The sequence below is a fragment of the Arvicanthis niloticus genome, chromosome 3 (assembly GCF_011762505.2).
Source record: "Arvicanthis niloticus isolate mArvNil1 chromosome 3, mArvNil1.pat.X, whole genome shotgun sequence".
Classification (NCBI taxonomy): Eukaryota; Metazoa; Chordata; class Mammalia; order Rodentia; family Muridae; genus Arvicanthis; species Arvicanthis niloticus.
Window position 1 is genome coordinate 120273739 of NC_047660.1, and position 20945 is coordinate 120294683.

General features: G+C 41.8%; 1 protein-coding gene across 2 annotated transcripts in view; it reads right to left on the bottom strand.

The window, feature by feature from the left end:
• Positions 1-20945, bottom strand: part of Pard3b (par-3 family cell polarity regulator beta) — a 960833-nt gene that overhangs the window by 53490 nt on the left and 886398 nt on the right. For both annotated transcript variants that reach the window (XR_013109510.1, XM_034497678.3), the window contains exon 22: positions 2875-2954. Coding sequence is in view for 1 of the 2 variants with exons in the window: in XM_034497678.3 (XP_034353569.1) it covers positions 2875-2954 (80 nt within the window). In the remaining variant the exon portion in view is untranslated. The remainder of the gene's footprint in view (positions 1-2874; positions 2955-20945) is intronic.

Consider the following 20945-nt stretch of genomic DNA (forward strand, 5'->3'; position numbering starts at 1 on the left):
GAAGGATGACCAGTGACTTTCTATAGACAGACCTAGCCCGAGCTTTAATTAAAATTTTAATTCCATAAATATTTAAACTCTCCCTGCCTTTGTGATAAAGAAGGGCCTGGTATCTATATAGCTGCTCTTTCCTCGTTCCTGGCAAAGGGAGAGAGCACCGAGCTGGTGTGATTCAGTTAAGAGGACAGGATAATACCTAGGTGGGAATGTTGAAAACCAGGTCAGTTTCACCGGCTCTCCTCAGAACTAGATCTGCACACCCTACAGGCCCACCGGGCACGTGTCTCTGTTTCTCACTAGGCAAACATGGACTCCCGGGATGGTACACACAGCCTGAGAGGGAGCTGTGTGTTTTCTTTTTTGGATCCCAAGATGGAAACTGGTCTGTGCATTCCGCACTAAGATCCTGGTGCCTTACACACCTGTCTCAGCTCTGTCATGGCGACTTCTATCTGAAAGGCAGCCATGGAGGTCTGACTGCACCGGCAGCTAATTGTTCCTACCGTTGTGTTTGGGAAGGGACTTGGTGCCACATTGTTTTCTAAGATGCTTCTCTTTCAGCCACACTGGTGTCTCAGAACTGCCAGGGTTTTGCCAATTCAAACACTGTGCAGAGAGCGCCTGAGCCACAGACACAGCCGCACACTGTCTTTGTCATGAAACTCCTTCAGCAGTGTTTATTGCTAAAGAGACCTGTTTGCAGTCAGCCATGATTGGGCTTTTCAGGGCCAATTAGGGAAATTAGACAGGAATTAAAAACCTAGAGGCCTTTGCTACTACCCTGAGCATTGCAGCAGCAGCAGAGAAGGCCTACTGCTTGCCTGCTTACCAAACAGGATCCCAAGGACAGACCAGGACTGTCTACAGTTCCATGTCCTCAGGGCTTTCTCTATACAGTAGGTGAACACTAGAACACGGGAATTAGTGAATGAGAGATTTATAAAGCTTTAAAGGTTATTTCTGTGGTTTTGATATATATATATATATATATATATATATATATATATATATATCCAGTTTTTTTAAACTCAGGATGCAAGCTGGCCAGGAAGACATTAAAATGTTTTTTTCCCTTCCCTTCCCCATTTCCCTTAAGAATCTACTCCTTTCTATGCCTTAACTGCAATTTCCATATACTTCCACGGTGAAAGCCGGAAACCTTGTATTTCAAATGAAGTTTGGAAATGACTCCATTTTTCAAAATGAAAACAAAATGCTAAGCCAGGGAAAAAAATAGGGGCAGGAAACTAATCATAGATGGGAGGGGTAGAAGAAGGGGGAAAATCCCTTATGTGATAACATAGAAAGGAAACAGGGAGATATATAAAATACAGCTGCATCAGAGCTTGTAAAGTCTATACTTCCTGCATCAGACCAGGGAAAATGTTAAACATTGGTACTCTGCTAAATTTAAGGTTTTCTTGTATTTTAAAATCAACACTTGATTTTTTTCGTGTGTGTGTGTGTGTGTGTGTGTATGTGGTATGTATTTGTGTATACTTGTATGGGTACATGTACATCTGACATCTGTGCATGTTCTTGTGGAAGCCTAAAGCTGACATCAGGAGTCTTTCTTCCTTGATCTATCTTACTCTTTGAGGTAGGGTATCTCAGTTGAAACCAGAGCTTGCGGTTACAGCTAGTCTAGTTAGCCTGCTTGGTCCAGGGATCCCTTGCCTCAGGAGTGCATTGAACCTAGAGCTTGTAGTTATGGTTTGTCTAGTTAGCCTGCTTTGCTCCAGGGATCCCCTGCCTTACAAGAGCAGGAATTTCAGGTTGGACACCACATCTACTTACTGTTTACATGGGTACTAGAGGATCTGAACTCCACTCCTTATGCTAGATGCTTGTGTGGCAAGCCATCTGTCCAGTCCTATCATACTTTTTCTAAGAGCAGATGGTCACCTAGGCCGTGGTTGACATAAAATTCAGGATATTATGATTGTCACTCCATCCACAGTAGAGCCCACAGACCACTCAACAGCAACTGTCTCTGAGTCAGTGGGGTCAGCAGCAGCTGATCTGACGACCATGAAGCCTTCTCCATTGCCCTTTCTGAGGTGAGACTCAGTTACTTCGGGTTGGCGTGTGGCATTTGCCTTTCTTTGTTTCTTTTTGAACACGCTAGTTGCTAGTTCTCACACTCTCAGTTTATTGGACTCCCAGGGAAGCTGGCTGTAAGTAGCCTTGGAAAGGTCCCCTCTTTGTCATGCGCTCCTGATTGCAGACTAATAAGACTGGACTCCACACCTCTCAGGTAACAGCCCCAACCTTCTCGAATTGTATCTCATTTTCAGGGGTGTCTCCTTACAGCCTAAGGGGATCAAGTTAGGTCAGTTTGGCCAAGCCAACTTTTCCCACGGATTTCTTTCTATTACCCCCTACTTGTCTGTGACTCTTAGAAATATTTGCGTATTGCCTCAAGGACACAGTCACATTCTAAAAACACCTTCCAGGCTCAAGTTTCTCTCCTTCTTTTTAATACCCACCCTAAGCTCCAAGGTTAAGGCCAGCCTGCTCTTTCTCTCAGAAACGTCTAGGACACAGGATTTACTATTTTATTGTCTCTAAGCTTGGTGCAGGATGTTCAATACCATTTTTATAGCAATGGCTTAGGATTTCCATTCAGTATCCAATATTCTTGCTGACATGTTCAATTGTAATGATATACTATTTCTCTCCCCTTAAAAAACAACCCACAAGTGTTTCAATTATTAGCACAATGTGAAGATGGCAGCCAGGCCACAGCAGACGGTAGTAAGGCAAAACTCAACCATATTCCCCATCTCAAAGCCAGATTTCTAGTTCAGACAGGCATCTCTAAAGGCTTCATTTGTGAGTGATCTGGGGATGGGAGACCCCTCTATCTCCTACCTGGGTAAGGATGCATACTGCCGTTCCATCCCCTCAAAGCGGAGGTTGTGTGCGCTCCCATCTGGAGCCTTTCCAGACACCTGTGGAGAGAAATGTAATTAGAGTTGAAGATCCATTATATACCCTGGTTACTGACAATGCATCTCAAAATTATAATCAGTGCACAAATGTTGCAGCCGCCTGCCAAAATTTCAACTTGGGGAGAGCAAGCAAGTACTCAGCATTGCTACAGGCCCCGATGATCACGCTACAAACATGGCGCCTGACAACAGTCCCTTCTTTCAAAAAGGGCCAACTCCTTCCTCTTTCTGTTGCCAGGGATATTCTACACAGCATGTTCTCTTCTTTGCAAAATTGATGTTAGTTTTTCAAGCAGATGTAAAATTATAGACAAACGGAGCCAATGAGTAAGTTCCCGAATATCCTATGCCTAGGTTGCTGGCTACTATCCTCTTGTTTTAGGATGGTACATTTATTACAATTAATGAATCAATACTGGGACATTACTGTTAACTAAAGTTCAAAGGTTACTCATATTTTTGCTGAAGGTTCTTTCTGTCTCCAGGACCTTATCTCAGATGCCCCATCACATTCAATCACTGTATTGCCAGAGGCTCCTCTTGGCTCTGTTTAAATTAAACAATTTATTGTATGTATGTGTTGGTGTGTGTCTGCACCAGGCCTGCTGCATGTACACAGGTTGGGGGACAAATTGTGGGAGTTTACTCTCTTCTTCCATCCTGGACTCCAGCAACTGATTGCAGGTTGTCAGGTTTGGTAGCAAGAGCCTTTTCTCGTGAGCCATCTTAATGCTCATGGCTGTGCTTTTAAAAGGCAGTGTGAGCCATTTTGTACTAACAGGGATTGATTTTAACTATATGTCTACTGCACAGCTCCTATAGAGCCATCCCTGACATCCTGAACTTCATGTGGCTCTGTCTCTTATGAACAGCCACTTGGAAGCTATGAATTGTTGTCGAGATAACATTGGACTTTGCAGTCTTGGCCCCTTCCTATGTTTTCCTCCTCACCTCTCTGGAACCATTTCCCCTCAGCCTCTGAGGTCCCAAAGTGACTCCATCCAGTAGGTGCCCCATAGTGTATTGGCTTGCTGACCACCAAGGCCTCCCACCTGATCCTTCCATATCTGTCACACTAGTCAGCAGGATAAATACACAATAGGCATGGGAAAAGCACTTTCCCCTGGCTAGTGTTTTACTCATGTGAGCACATATACTATTGTGGGCCACTCATATGCTTGCTTTTATGCTACGGTGCCCTTCATACCATGGACCTGGAAAACGTAAACAGAAAACTTCTACTATGATATTGGGTAGAGAGGAGGGGAATTTTCCAGAAAACAGAAAACAGTGTCAAAGTCAGTCGTAGAAACTTCTCTAAGTAGTATTCAACAACTGAAACCATTTTCTTCTCACCAGGAGTCTTAGTTTTCCATGCATCTCTGCCATCCCATCTTGGGTATGGTGTTGGTGTACACATATGTGTTGCTGGCGGGGTATTGTGGTGAGAGATGCTTTGAAGCAAAGCTGTACAGGCAGGCAGAATAAAACAATTTCTGCTATCTAGTTATTGCCTGAGGCCTTTCAGTGCGGGTCCTGAAAACCTTTATTTCAGCAATATACGGAACGGAAGTGGTAAGGTTCTTTATCTTTAATATTTTCATGTACATAATCATACTCACCCCCCATGCCCCTCCTCCAGCTTCCTCAGTATCCCGGCAACTTGACCCCCTTCCAACCTCATTATTTCTCCTTGTTCCTCTTCTTTTTCTTATCTTTCTTTTCCCTTGTTCTCCATCCCTTCCTCCCTTTCTCCTTTCCTTCTTCCTTTTTCCTCCTTCCTTAAAACAACTCAAGTTCTGTGAATAAAAGACTGAGTGTTCAGCACTACCGAGTTTCCTGAGAGACCAGAGATGAGGAAGGTGAAAGATAGGTACACATGTATAAACAGCAAGGCAAAGTAAATGAAAATAGAAACATGAGTCCAAGCTACTCCTGTCTATGGGGTTTGTTTTGTGCTTGAGAGAGGATCTCACTATGTATCCCAGACTGGCCTTGAACTCATGAACCTCCTGGGTGCTTGGATTACAGGTCTACACCACGACACCCAAAACTGGTTTGTTTACTTTTTAGTGGTTTCTTAGGAAGAATTCATGTTAATATCAGTATTGGGTTGAAGAATATTAATGACAGATATTGGGGAATACCATGCTAATGAACCCTACCATGGTTCAAGACATTCACAAATCACTGTTGTTTAGCCTTAAAGCTACAATTTAATACTTTTAGCATAGCCATCCAGAGTTGGGCTGGTATAGTGGTTTGAATATGCTTAGCTTAGGGAGTGGCACTATTAGTAAGTGTGGCCTTGTTGGAGGACTTGGGTCACTGTTGGAGTGGGTTTTGAGACCTTCCTCCTAGCTGCTTAGAAGACAGTCTTCTTCTGGCTTTTCCAGTACCATGCCTGCCTTCATGTTACCATGCTTCCTGCTGTGATGATAATGGACTAAACCTCTGAAACTGTAAGCCAGACCTAGTTTTCCTTTATAAGAATTGACTTGGTCACGGTGTTTCTTCATAGCAATAAAACCCTATCCTGCTGGCCTCATGAGGATAGCAGTCTATACTGTGGTGACTAAGGGAGTATTACCTCTTGCCTATTGCTTTCTGGGGAGCTGTCTAACAAGCATGTTGGACTCAAGGAGATGTGACACAAGCCTTATCCTCAAGGATCTTTCTATCTTGTTGGGAAGCAAGCATTAGGAATGTAGTGAAAATGCCTGGTGGAGTACCATCAGGATGCTACCATTTATAGCACAGATGGAAACTGAAGGTGTTAAGGAAAGCCCCATGAACGAGGCAGACTTTGGGCCTGATTTCAAGACAGGAAGGATGCTTGCACATCAAAGATTATTCTGTTGCTCACCAATTGGGCATCTCTCTATGTGCCTCTCTACTGACACTGCAGCTCTGTGCAAGGCAGTCATGCAGTTAGCAATCACCCAGCACCTCCTGTATCCTAACACACGAGGCATTGCACTCCAAGTGATGAAGAAATGCAGTCCTTGCTCTTGAGGAGGCAGACCTGCAAACAATTATGCCTTGATGACATCATGCTAGAATGGAAGTCTGGGAAAGGAGGCAGCACCTGGGAGAGTTGAAGACAGCTTCAGATGGGTGTTGATGCTTCATCTGCAATTGAATATGAATGAGGAGATTTTCTGGGGGACAAGAATGAAGGAGGAACAATAGGAGGCATCCCAAATAGAAAGAATAAGCAGCAGCAGTAGCAGCAGAAATTTTAGAGACGTCAAAATTTGGATAAAGTAGAAATGGAGCCTTAAAAAATAGTGTGCCTTCTTTTTTGCGGGGGGGGGGGGTGCAGTGAATGTTTATTGATGGTATTTCAGAGAGTATGGAGGGCTCCCTAGGCCCCTCCTGTTGTTATGGGGTCTGGGAAGGAAATTGTGAGGAGATGCTCAGTGTTGGGGACAGGGACTCCTCAACAACCAAGGGCCTCTCTCTTGCTCTCAGTGTCCTTGCTGGGGTGGGCGGTCCAGGGTGTCTTACTCCATATAGGCCATGAGGTCCACAACTCTGTTGCTGTAGCCTTATTCATTGTCATACCAGGAAATGAGCTTTACAAAGTTGTCATTGAGAGCAATGCCAGCCCCAGCATCAAGGGTGGAAGAGTGGGAGTTGCTGTTGAAGTCGCAGGAGACAACCTGGTCCTCAGTGTAGCCCAGGATGCTCTTCAGTGGGCCCTTAGATGCCTACTTCACCACCTTCTTGATATCATCATACTTGGCAGGTTTCTCCAGGCAGCATGTCAGATCCACAATGGACACATTGGGGGTAAGAACACGGAAGGCCATGCCAGTGAGCTTCCCGTTCAGCTCTGGGATGACCTTGCCCACAGCCTTGGCAGCACCAGTGGATGCAGGGATGATGTTCTGGGCAGCCCCACGGCCATCACGCCACAACTTTCCAGAGGGGCCATCCACAGTCTTCTGAGTGGCAGTGATGGCATAGATTGTGGTCATGAGCCCTTCCACGATGCCAAAGTTGTCATGGATGACCTTGGCCAGGGGGGCTAAGCAGTTGGTGGTGCAGGATGCATTGCTGACAATCTTGAGCGACTTGTCGTATTTCTCATGGTTCATACCCATCACAAACATGGGGGCATCGGCAGAAGGGGCAGAGATGATGACCCTTTTGGCTTACCCTTCAAGTGGGCCCCAGCCTTCTCCATGGTGGTGAAGACACCAGTAGACTCCACGACATACTCAGCACCAGCATCACCCCATTTGATGTTAGCGGGATCTCGCTCCTGGAAGATGGGGATGGGCTTCCCGTTGATGACAAGCTTCCCATTCTCAGCCTTGACTGTGCCGTTGAACTTGCCATGGGTGGAGTCATACTGGAACATGTAGACCATGTAGTTGAGGTCAATGAAGGGGTCGTTGATGGCAACAATCTCCACTTTGCCAGATGCAGAGGAGAAGGCAGCCCTGGTAACCAGGCGCCCAATACGGCCAAATCCATTTACACTGACCTTCACCATTTTGTCTAAGGGACGAAGCTGGCACTGCACAAGAAGATGTGGTGATCTCCAGAACAGGGAGGAGCAGAGAGCCAAATAGGGTCTCTCTTAAAGGTCTGGACCTTGCCAAGTGGACTATAGGCTGGCTGGCAAGTGATCATCAGAGATTCTTCTGTCTCTGTCTTGCTGTCTCTAGGGCAAGTGTGTGTCATACCTGGCTTGTTTCACATAGATTCTGAAGTTGTATTTCGACTCTTGGAGGTGTTTACTGAGTCATCTCCCTGGTCCTGAAATGGTGTGTGTGTGTGTGTGTGTGTGTTGTGTGCGTGTGTACATGCATGTGGGTACACATGTGTGTACTGGTGCATGTGCAGACATGTGCATGTTGAGCACAGAGATTGACAGGAAGTGTCTTCTTCCACTGCTCCCCACCTTATGATTGAGGCATGTCTCTGGTCTGAACACTAAGAGACCTAATTCAGTTAGTCTAGCTGGGCAGCTTGCTTTAGGGATTCCTTATGTCTGTCTACAGGGTTCTGAGATTAGATGTGTCATCCTTGTTTGACACTCTCCTAGATGCTAAGGATCCAAACTCTAGCCCTGCTAGGTGTGAAGCAATTACCAACTGAACCACCTTCCCAGCCTATTTCCCCTGCAATGCTTTTAAATGAGTCTTTATAGGACAAATTTGGGTTTACATCAAATAGGATGATGGGACAGAGATTTCTCCTACACCCCTGCTCATTATATCATGAACTTCTCTCATTATCAACATCCCCCAGCCACAGCTGTACAACCATGACCACCCTAACTCTGTGTTTTTCTTCTTTTTTTCAGGACTCTCTGTTGTACGCTGTGTGAGTTTGGATAAGCACATGCCATATATCAGCCAACACAGACAAACTAAAATGGGATACTGCTGCTTTCCTGTTAGAATGCCCTCAAATCCTCTGTGCTCTGCCTGTTCATCTGTCTTTCTTGACAACAAACATATGACATCATATGTCACTGGGAATATGCAAATTAAAAGTTCACTGTTCCCAGGGGAGCCAGTGATCTTTTTTGCCTTCATGGTTCTAACTTCCAGAATGTCATATAGTTAGAATTATACACAATGTAGCCTTTTTAGACTGGCTTATTTCACTTGGTAATATGCACTTCAGTTTTTTTAAGCCCTCCCCCCATTGTTGTTGCAGCTTGATAGCTCATTTTGTTTTAGCACTGAATAATCTCCCTCTTTCTGGGTATATCACTGTTTATCCCTTCATCTACAGAAAGGCTTCTTGGTTGCTTCCAAGTTTCGCCAATTATGAACAAAGCTGCTGTAAACATTTGTGTGCTGGTTTTTGTATGGACAGAAGTTTTAACACCCTTTGGTAAATACTGAGGAGGGCAATTGCTGGATCATATGGTTAAGACTATGTTTAGTTCTACAAGAAGCTGCCAAACTGCCTTCTAGCATGGCTATGCCATCATGTGCTTCAACCCCGAATGAGAGCTACTGTTCTTGCATTTTTTTTGGTGTTAAATTCCAGGCTTTGGCCATTCTAACAGAAAAGCAGCACTATCTCATTTTAATTTGCACATTCCCAGTGACTTATGATATCATATACTTGTTTGCCACTTGCGTGTCTTTGGTGAGATGTCTGTTAACATCTTTGGACCATTTGAAATTGTCCATTCTGCATTGCTGAGTTTTACCAATTTGCTTTTAGATTTCCCATAATAGTCATTCATCAGATGTGTCTTTTGCAAGTATTTTCTACTGTTTGTGGCTTGTCTATCCATTGCCTCAATAGAGTCTTTCTCAGATCAGAAGTTTTTCATTTTAACAGAGTCCAGCTTACTGATTATGTCTTTCACTGGGCTGTGCTTCTGTTGTTATTACTAAAATGTCACCACTAAATAGTAGGTCATCTAGATATTCTAAGTTATCTCCCAGGGACACTATAGTTCCTGTGATTCCTCATGTTACACTTGTGAGGTTCCCAGTGGCCATCTGAACCAAAGATGATAAGAGTCTAAACTAGGGGATTTTCCAAAGGATGAAACAAGTTATATAAGTATGTTAAGAAGGTAGATACATAGGACTGACTGTAGATTACAGAGAAAGCTCTGTCTGGACTAATGCCCAAGTCTGTAAATTTAGCAAAATGCTGGCTTAGTAAATTTTTATCAAATACAATAAAAGGATGAGAAAAGCTTAAGATTTTGGGAGATGGGAACATTTAGACATACCAAGATATCTGAGACATTTGACATTAGGGAAAGGCCTAATAGACCACTGAGCATAAAGGCTTGCAACTTAGAGATGTCTGGACTAAAGATGTAGAAATGAGAATTATCTAGAATCTCAGGTGCCTGAACTCTTAGGAAAAAATGTTCATAACAAAAGAACAGGAGGAAAGGATCTGCAATAAGAAGAGAGAAGACTGTCCACAATATTCTTGGAAGCATTCATTATGGGGCAGGCAAGTGAAGCTGAACCAGAAGTAGCTGTTCCAGAACCAGTAGAGAATGATGTCATTGAAGCCAAGAGATAAAGGGCTGTGGAGATAGCTCATTTGGTAAAATACTTGCACTACAACTATGAGGACCAGGATCTGATGTCCAGTATTCATATAAATAGCCCAACAAGCAGTGTATGCCTGTAATCCAGGCACAAAGGAGACAGACAGGAGGATCCCCAGGTCTTGCTGAATAGTCAGTCTAGTACACTGGTGAGTACCAGGTTCAGTAAGAGACCCTGCCTTAAAAATAAGATGGAGAGCTATTGAAGAAGTCGCCTGATTGCTAGTCTTTGGCATCTACACTTGCACACACAGAGACAAGTGTGTGTGTACTCATACACATGCACATATACACCCATACCAATATCCACACATCAGTGCTGACACACATCCCTGCCACACTGATCAAGACATAAGACTTCTATGAAGAAAGGAGAAGGCAGCAGTATCAAAAGTATTCAGGAAACATTCTGGAGGCAGAGGCAGAAGGATTACCCTGATTTTGAGTTCAGCCTGGACTGTATAATGATCTTCACATTAGTCAGGATATAGTATAAGAACCTGCCTCGAAACAAATCAAAGTCCAAAATAACTTCAAAACACCAAAGTTGTTAGTAGCTTCAGTAAGACATGATATACGTGATATGTGATATACATGAGGTGGTGGTGTTTTTTAGTCAGTTCTCCCTTTAACTAAGAGCCCAGAATCATAAAAGCAAAATAATACATACATACACACACACACACACACACACACACACACACACACACACGAACCCTTTCTTAGAATGTCCTTGCAGCCAGATATTTAACATAGGGCATGGCATCTGAAGAATGCAATAAAAACAGCGGCTACACCTCACTGTTTATTCTGGTAAGAATGCCTTCAGGTATGCTTGGCTTTGGGATAGGCTGAACTTGTTCATAGTTGGCTTTGGAGTCGGAAACAGCAGGGGTAGGCCTGGTGCTCGTAGCTTCCTAACCATGGTGGCTTCTGACACATGACTCTCTAGAACCTAAAGCTTCTTGTGGAAGCAACAACTCTCTTTGGATGCTCTGTACTGAAGTAGAGCTTCAGAATGCTCTCCTGAAAACATACACAAGGACTTGTCAAACATTTCTTATGGTATGTGAGCTTGTTACTATGATACAAAAGTTATTACTGTTTAACTAGAGTGGACATTGTTTTTGCACATAGACAGTGATCAGTAGAGGGTCTAAGAAAATATATTTTAGAGTTAGCATGTGATTGGCTTTATTGAGAGCCTTGGGAGGATTTATAGGGAACAGAATCCAGACTCTGTTGAAAATTCCTGTAGTTTCCCAATAAACTACCCACAACTTGCTGTCCTGTCTTATCCTATTATCCTCATAAAACAGGATTAATTCGTTCAAGTACAAAAGGATGTTACCATTTCCTAAGTAGAGTAATACACTGAATACTGAGAAAAGTACACTCTAAGACAAATGGTTGATTAATGGAAATGATAGGATTAAGTTTGTATTTTATTATTTAAAAAATAGACTTAATTTTTTCTTCTTAATTTATTATTATAAAAAAATCACTCCAAAAATAACCTCAATTTACATATATATATATGACTTTATTATTGGCCTTTTTCTGTGCTATTGAATGTATCTCAGAAATGTGAATTTTAATGGATATATAATATTGAATTATACAGATGAATCATAATTTGTCTAATCTACTCCTGTAATTTGGTTTTTAATATCACAATTAGAAACAGTACTGCCATAGATTAGTGTGCTGGACACAAGTATTCTTGGAATAGCTGTACTGGAGGGTAGGGAATAACACAGGGAGGCCTGCCAAGGAGATGCCACATTTAAGATGTTCTTAAGTCCTCAGGAAGTGAGGCCACTTGAGGAAGTAGTGAGGGGACAGAAAACAGGCACAGGCATTTATAAACTCATTTCTCAGTTTGCTTTTTGCTTAACAAGACTCAGAAATAATTCCTGCTTGAAGAACTCCTTATAAGGAAATCTCCCTCACTGCACACACAAAAATAAGGTCAGTGGCTTTGATCCAATTAATTTTTTAAGCACTTTATCTTACTTGAGATCATGCAGTGGTGTGTGTGTTTTAATATAGTGGCCTCAATATAAGGCTGATAAAAAACAATCTTGATTTAAGTCATAACAGAAACCTAGCCTTTCACACAACAGTGTTCTGTTAGAACTCATGCCTGGCTGAGGGCACATTTATCTTTCTTTGACTGATCCAGCCCAGGAAGTGAAACTTTTGAGTGCTTATTCAAACACAAAGTGCACATCTGTTGGTGCATGGGCAGATGGTAGTTCTCTCTAGCAGGATTAGGACAGCCTAGAATAAGCCTGTGACAGGGCCTGGGAGGAAGGCCGAAACAAGAGGCTTTTAGTCCATGGGAAATCTCCAAGTTTCATCCACTCAATGCTGCAGGCTGAAGCATTAAGAGCCTTGTTTAAAAATAAAGAGGAGGAGGAAGAGCAGAAGGAGGAGGAAGAGGAAGAAGAGGATGAGGAGGAGGAAGAAGAGGAGGAAGAGGGGGGAGGAAGAGGAAGAAGAAGAAAAAGAAGAAGAAGAAGAAGAAGAAGAAGAAGAAGAAGAAGAAGAAGAAGAAGAAGAAGAAGAAGCAGCAGCAGCAGCAGCAGCAGCAGCAGCAGCAGCAGCAGCTATTAGTCTCTTCTCTGCAAAAGTGAGGCACTTGCTGCTTACATTGTGGGTTCCCTCAGTTCATATGTATTTCTGGCCCAGCATTGCTAGAATCAGCAATTTCACTGAGCAATATCCTAAAGAGGCCATTGGATCTGCCCATCTCCCCATTTGCAGATTAGCATTCGAGAGGAAATAGAATGCCCTCACTAACATTTTCTTAAGTAATTTATTAAAAGCAAAGGAATAAACCACACAGGATTTTCTGCAAATGTCTGATGATGAGAAGTGGAAATGGCTTGAAATTTAAAATGCATCCCAGCCCCTGCAGGTTAGGACACACTTTTGTCAGGATTGTAATTGATGTTTCATAAGCCAATTTTCTTAAGAGAATTCAAAAGCCACAGTGATTGAAAGGCTGTGTAAAGTTGAAACATAGCCTATTCACCTATATACAACATCCTCATTTACAGCCATGTCTTACTTAGATCCATGACCAAAAAATGAGTTTCCCACGGCCAGATGCATCCTACGATTAAGATGCAGAGTATGGTAATTTAGATGTTATTTAAGGAAATATGCCTTTCATTTAAGTTGGTTCAGTGACAGACAGAGCTGAGCACTGTTGCACATTTCTTTTCATTCTGTGACTCTTATGTTGTTACAGGTCTAGCTAGAAGATGTTTACAAGAATCAGCATCAGGAAAACTTGGAAAAAGTTACAAACTTGGGGTAAAGCATTTTCTAGCTTAATGCCACTTTGCTAAAGTGCTACAAATTCAGAGGAGAACTAAGTGCAGTACTCTAAACAAAAATCAGCTAACCAAAATAGGTTATTTAGTTGTTTCTCCTTTGCAATGGGAAGTATATTACGTCTGATCTACACACTCACAAAGATGTTATCCAGAGAGGAACACACACTCGTTCAAACCATTATTTTTGAAGTGTTTGTTTTCTCTAATTTGATTTCAGTAATTTTGTCAAATAACTGGGTACTCAGCTTATAGACTAGCACGGAACATCTGCTAGTTTAGAAAATACAGCAAATAATCTATTTTAAAAATAACGCTGGAGTAAGCTTTTAACCATCCTGTGCCCACATTTTCTTTTTTCCCTTGTAAATATCGCAAGTTAAAACAGAAATTCTTGAAGTCTCTGCTATCTTGGATACGTTTAATTTGTAAAAGTTCTGTTGCATGGAGTTTCCATATATACCTTGCCTGTGCACACCTCATTAGCACAGGAATTTTTGCATAGGTAGTTATGATTTTATAGCCAAGTGACAAAGATAGCCACATAATCTGTAATCTGTTCTGTATTATGAAACCATAAACTATTTATTGTGATTTAAGCATGAAATCTTATGCTAGCACTATCCATGTACTCCCTGTATGTACCCTGGGTCATGGCACCTTAATGACCTGAACTATCTCTGTTATGATTGTCTTTGCAGAAAATAATTCAGACATCTCCTGCCAGCTCTGTTTGTGTCTGGGCATACGATACAGTTACCATAGAAACCATGATTGTGGATACAATTTCACAAATTTGGTTCCATCTCTCTGATGCACGTGTGCATGCCTGTGTGTGTGTGTGTGTGTGTGTGTGTGTGTATGTGTGTGTGTATACATGACCATATAAGTGCCTTGCTAATAAGCTTTAAGAGCAAATTCTGGCTCTGTGTCTTTAATTAAAGAGCCAGACACTATTTCTCATTTCCTTTCCCCCATCTGTCTGCCTACAAATGGAGATATTGAAACACTTGGCTGAAATGTCAATTCATAGTAGAAAGAACAAAAGTCTGATGAACAGATCAGGGTAAAAAAGAATAAAGAAAAGCATTTTGTACGAAACCAGCTGGTCAACCTGTACTATGTTCTCCAAGGGCACAGTGTGTAGAGATTTAATGGGGTTCAAACAGTCTAGGTACATACTAAGTAGCACTTATTTACTTACCTTTATTTAAATTATTTCTTGGGTCTTTAATCCAAGTTGCTTATTTCTAGCTGTTTCATTTCCCAGTATCCATGATGGGCCCTTTACTCATCCAAAAAGAAATAAAGTTGACCCTCAAAATGCATCTAAATAGCAAGTTAGATCAGGTGCCTATTCACATTATTGATCCTGAGTTTATATTACTCCCTTCAGCTGATAAAGGGTTTCCATTCATCAAATCTTCTAGTATAGCTCGTATGTTTTCATTGATAAAAATGAAACATGCTCTTTCAGCTCGTTCTTCATAATGTTGACTCTTTCAGTTTCTGTCAGTGGACAAGTTCTGGTCACTGCCTGTACCATTACTAGAAAGAAAGGGGCCTTTAGGACAGTCTGTTAGCCTTCCCACCTCTGCATCATTCACATGTAAGGAACTGAGAGGCTTGCCCTGGGCTCAGACAGTAGCAGAGCCCCAGGCTTTGAACGGAGGTATGTCTGGCTCCAGAGGCAGCATTCATTCAACTTACAACACTGCCTCATACTTTGGGCAGGGAGTATCATACTTAAATTTTTTTCTTTTCTCAAATGAAGGACTAAGACCAAAGACCCAATCCCTTTGGAAGGAGAAATAAGAAGGAGACACGAACTGGTGGCTATTTGCAAGCACTTGATTTATCATGATTATCCTAGCTATAACCACAAGCAACAGTGGCCTAGTAACAATCATTTTACACAGCTGCAGGAAATCATATATGCACATGTTTTTGTTTCATACAATTTTTAATAAGGTGCTATGTTTTATAAAATAGCCTAGTTTATAGACAAATCTGTAGGTTATCCCTAAGTGGGTACTGGTCTATTAATTAATACAAGACCTCATACTGGAAGCTTCATATATGCTGGGACAATGTCTCCTTTTGTATCACTGAGTTTTCAGGTCCTGAGATAACTCTCCCCCCACCACCACTATTACTTATTGAGTTAATGAAATAGCAGTCATCACCTCAGAGGAAGCTAACAGATTGGATTAGTAGATTCTATAACAGCTAGTTAGGTTTTTGAACCAAACTTGTTAAATAGTAGAAAAGATACTACCAACGTGTTTCTTTTATCTTCATGTATGTGATGTGCATGCATGTTTGTATATATGCTTTTTGTAGGCTCTGGGGATTTGAACACAGGTCTTTAGCCTGTGGGGCAAGCCCTTTACCCACTGAGCCACCTCCCCCAGCTATAATAACATGTTTTGAAGATGGATTTACCCTCATGAGCCCTGCTCCATGCCATGTTTTATTTACATAGTTTTATTTTTTCCCATATCCATTAAAAAATAACAAACAATGAACTACAAACCTTCTTATACAGATTCCAACTTGGCTCTGAAGTCCTAATTAAAACTCCCAGGTATCTTAATTATGTAATTGATATAAGTGACAGATCTGTATACCATCCAAATAATTTAAGCTAGTGGGGGTAGTTTTCCTAATGGACAGGTTACTTAATACACTGGGCATGGTACCATGGCTCTGAATGGCTACTTTAGAGAGTATCTATTTAATTAATAAAGTCATATTCATCTGACCACTAATGCTAGAGTCAGGCCTTTCCCACTAAATTCATAGTTATCAAGTTATTTTGTAACTGACCCCTATCCAATGAGTTCAAATCCTAAGAAAATGAAGGAGGATAGGATAAAGTGGAAGGAAGAATTACCCAGAAGGACTCAGAAAATGGTTGTTCTTATGGTTAAATGTAGCTAGAAAAACAAAACAAAACAAAACACAACCATGCACAAGCAACTCTGTAGTTAAAAAGAGAAACTAACTAGTACATAACATTGTCAACCTTTTGGTCTGCTATTCAAGGCCTTTACTAACCAACAATAGCTCCCTTTGCAACTCCATCTTGTTCACTCAATAATTTGATTGTAGCACAAATTTTTCTGGATGTTGGGAACATATTTTCTGCCCATTTGTGTGTGTGTGTGTGTGTGTGTGTGTGTGTGTGTGTGTGTGTGTGTTGGTAGTTCTTTCCCTGATCAAATTAATGCCATAAACATTTAGAACAGTGGTCCTCAACCTGTGGGTGGTGATCCCCCCGGGGAGTTGAACAATCCTTTCACAGGGGTTACCCAAGACCATTGGAAAACACAGATATTTATATTATGATTTATAACAGTAGCAGAATTAAAATATAAGGTAGCAACAAAAATAATTGTACAGTTGGGGGTGGGGTCACCTCAACATAAGAAACTGTAGTAAAGGGTCCCAGTATTAGGAAGGCTGTGGAGGCTCAGCAAGACTTGGATAGATGAAATGAATAGAGTAACAAATGTGGCTACAGCTATCTATATACATACTCAAGGCAAAACAACAACAACAACAAAACAACAACAACAAAACAACAACAACAACAAAAACCCAGTGGAACATTAGTGGCTCATGAAAACAGATTCTATAGAAGTTAGGTAGATCAATGAACACTGATACACAGACAAGACAGCCGAGGGAAGGGAGGTGGAGATTATGAGAAAAAGGCAAAAGTTGCAGAAGAGAATGGGAATTATGGGCTCTGCTTCTGTGGTCCAGCCCAGCTCTGAGCACACAGGTAATTCCTATCCTAAAATTTTCTCTCTTAATCCAATTCTTCAGTCCATCAGCACACTCTACTCCTGTACCAGGGTAGGAAATAAGGACTTCATTCTTCTGATTAGAAGCAGACATCATCTCAGTTTCAAAGTCTTTAAAATGTGATTATTTTAAGTCAACATTTAAAGTTAGATTTGATATAATCATTTAATTGGGCATTGATTCATCTACACAGAACTCATTACTGAATTCTTCAATTTCACCAACATAATTTCCTTCCAAATTATCTTTTATCTAGATGCTGGAAGTCCAAGTGCTATGAAAACTTTGCCAAAATAAAAAGCTTTTAGGTTGCTAATGCTGACTACACACAGACCCATGGAAGATCGCTGAAGAATAGTGCATGCTTGCCAACTGCCAGATAGGACTGCTTTTCGCATAATTAATGCCATTCTTGCTGCTCAAGGACCATTTCCATCCTCTAATAATTTCCATTAATAGAGGAAGTTTCTGCAATAATTTTTGCATCTTGCAAAACCGCAGTGGCTTCTAGACACCTTTTAATCAAAATAATGGCAATGAGTGAAAGGAGGATGGTTAGAGAGATTACTGCAGGCCTGGCTTGGCCACTGTTTTCAGTTTCCAAAAGCTGTCCACAAGGCCCACTGTGTGGCCTGTGATTGTGTCAATCAAACCTCTGCATTCTGGTCTGATAGCACGAAACCGTGATGTGCTTCTTCCAAAAGGAGAAATGTATATGTAATTAATATATTAGACAATTTATCTACAAAAAGAGTAAGACAAAATATTTTTTTAAAGAGGAAAAGGAAAAGGGTGAGGAGATGTGGACAGAAGCTTGGTCCTGTGGAACCTATGTGCTAATCATACAAGCTGAACTTGCAGCAAGAGGAGGTGATGAGCCAGCTGCAAATCCTAACTTCAAACCTGACAACTCAGAGCATTTTAAAAATGATGTTGTTACAGAAATCAAGAACTCAGCTCAGCATATACAACTATGCAAACAGTCAGCAACAACAACAACTTATGTCAGTTCAAGTTTCTTCCATGAGCCAAGAGACAGCGTAGCATGGTGGTGGTAGTGGGGGGGAGGCAGACCTGCAAGGGTGGTGTGGGAAGTACTGGGGAGTGTGTTGGGTATGGTGGCATATGGGACAGACACGGGATAGACAGACGTGACACAGAGCTCACAGCTAATGAAGTTTCTAGGTGCTCTCTCCTGAACTTTCCTCTATCAGCTGAACAGAGAGGAATGAAGACAGTGTAGCTAGAAGCAGATGCCTGCTGGGTGCCCTTTTCTGCTCTGTTCTGAAGTCACTTTCGGTACAGTAAAAAGAAACATCACAGCCTCACTCTTCTTTGCCTAAGGTGGCTTTGAAGAACTTCACCTCAGTTGCTCGCTCACACTTGACTGGCTTTGTGCAGTCTAGCTGGCAGAGTGCCAAGGTGTTACTTGGGCTTGACGCCCTTGCCCTCCCTGTACAGTAGCACAGGAGTGGGGGACGCTTTGGATGGGGGACTGTGTTAGAAAGCTTACTAAAGTTTGAGAACCACTCCATAATTAGGGCAGAAATGATATAAAAATACTATGTGTGTTTTAATAGTTCCTGATAAATAGATAAAACAGCTCATGTCTTGGGTAAGCCACCACTTTCTGAAGACTCTGGCAGACACTGACAAGAGGCCACAGTGACCAGTCAAGGCTGGCTTTGGAGTGAAGAAAAATACTCATGGACATCTGACTGTGTAATTGGCAGTGCTGTGCTCATACCTAATTTCTCTGAGGGGTCCTTACTGATTTACAAAATTTGTCCTGCTTTAAAAATATAACAGTTGCACTGTTCATTGTTTCTTTCCTACATAAATATAGAATGAGTGATGTGTAATTTGATACCACATTCATAAAGGATTTTTGCATCAATAAAATAATATTCTTCTGTATCATCAGACTTGATGGGCACAGTTACCTTGATGAAGAGAAAAGCAGGCATTGAGTGGTCAATATAAGACCAACTTGCACTTCAAAAATTAAGGCTTGGCAATAAAGGTCAGGAAGGCAGTGTTGTTCAGTACCCCCATTCTTAAAGTGTACCCCATTCAAATTAATTACAATTGGGAAGTCTGGGAAAGTTTATCATGAAACTGAGAGAATAGCCTTTGGCCTACATGGATGATCTTTAGGAGTGCGGAGTGTAGGCCAGAGCCTGCCCACATCACTTAGTAACCACATGATCAAGTTAACTTTCGAGCTTCACTTTTCTATCTGTGATTAATACTAGGACTTATTCAGATGGCTATCATGAGGATTAAACATTGTGATCCATGTAGACCACACGATATCCTATGTAGTATACCTGTGTGTTAAATGCAACTTTTATTGTTGATGCAGTGTCAAGCCACCCTGCCTTTCTCCTGGCAAGAAAAATAACCCAAAGCAATTTCTTCCCTGCCTTCTATCTAGATTTATTTCCATAAAATCTCTAATAAGCTCCAGCTAAGACATAGAACTTCTAGAAGATTCTTCAGTGTTGTATAACAATTTCAACCAAGATTAACACTTTTCATCCTTCAGGAAGTTCCTTAAACAAGGAGGTGAACAACTCAAATTAGCTTCAGGAAGTCCCTGAAACTGACCAAATTCACTAGGCCAGTGGTCTCTTCAGATGGAAGGAAACTGAGCTGCAAGGAAGCCTGAGGGAAGAGCAAAGCTCCAAAGAAAACTCTAGGACCAGGCTAGATGACTGGATGAAGAAGAAATGAGCTGAGCTACCAGGAAGAGGTTTAGATCAGAATTACTGGGGAAGGACACTCTCCAGCATGTTCAGCTACCTGCAGACTGTGTAGTCACTCAAAGCTTTCCAGCTAACGATAACTCTCCTAACCCTAACCCTCCCAATCCCTAGTCGTTGACCCTAGGCCTAACCCCTAACCCTAACTCCCATGTTTGGGTGGGCCTTAGTAATACAGCTATCTTTGAGTCATTTCTGCTCCTCTAAGTAACCCTTCACCCATATTCCTGTAAGTTAACCCCAATAAAACTCATTGGTTCATCAAGTTGGACTTTGGTGGTGTCTGTACTTTGGTCTGTTGTGGGCTCCCTATCTGGGGTGAGTAGACATGGGTGTTGTGTCTCCCTAGGGAAAGTTTTGTCACACATCATTCAGTGATACTGTTTCAAAACCAGGATTGGATGTGGAGAGGATGAGGCCATGGAATTGCTACTTTAATAACGATTATTCTTTGTTTTAATGACTTGTTTTAATTCCTCATGCTTTCCTGCATCATAAGCTTTTTGAGAATGAACAATCCTATCTTATTTATACTGTAGCTCTTCTTTCTGGAGGGGGAGGTTTGACACAGGGATTCAGTCTGTAGCCCTTGCTGGCCTGGCACACACTGTGTAGACTACACTGGCTTCAAATGTCTTGCAACCCTACTTCTGCCTTTCATGTGCTGGGATTACGAGTATGCACCACTGCACCCAGGCTTCTATGTCTGCCCTTCTATTTGTAATGCTTCTTTTCTGGCACACATTACATGCCCAATAAATAAAGACTAAAGTAGAGACTAAAAGAAGTAATCTTAAAGGCAGGCTGTAGCCTAGGCAAGCGGAGAAACACATAATGCTCAAGTACCCCCAGAAAACAGACTTGGATTAATTTAGTTAATCTACCTTAAGAGGCTGATGGCATCTGGACACAATGTTTCAACTCAGGTGGGAATATTTGCTCCACAAATGAAGTCAGGAGACCATGCTTAATATGATTTATGCATTTAATAGAATCAGTGCAAAGTAGGCACTGC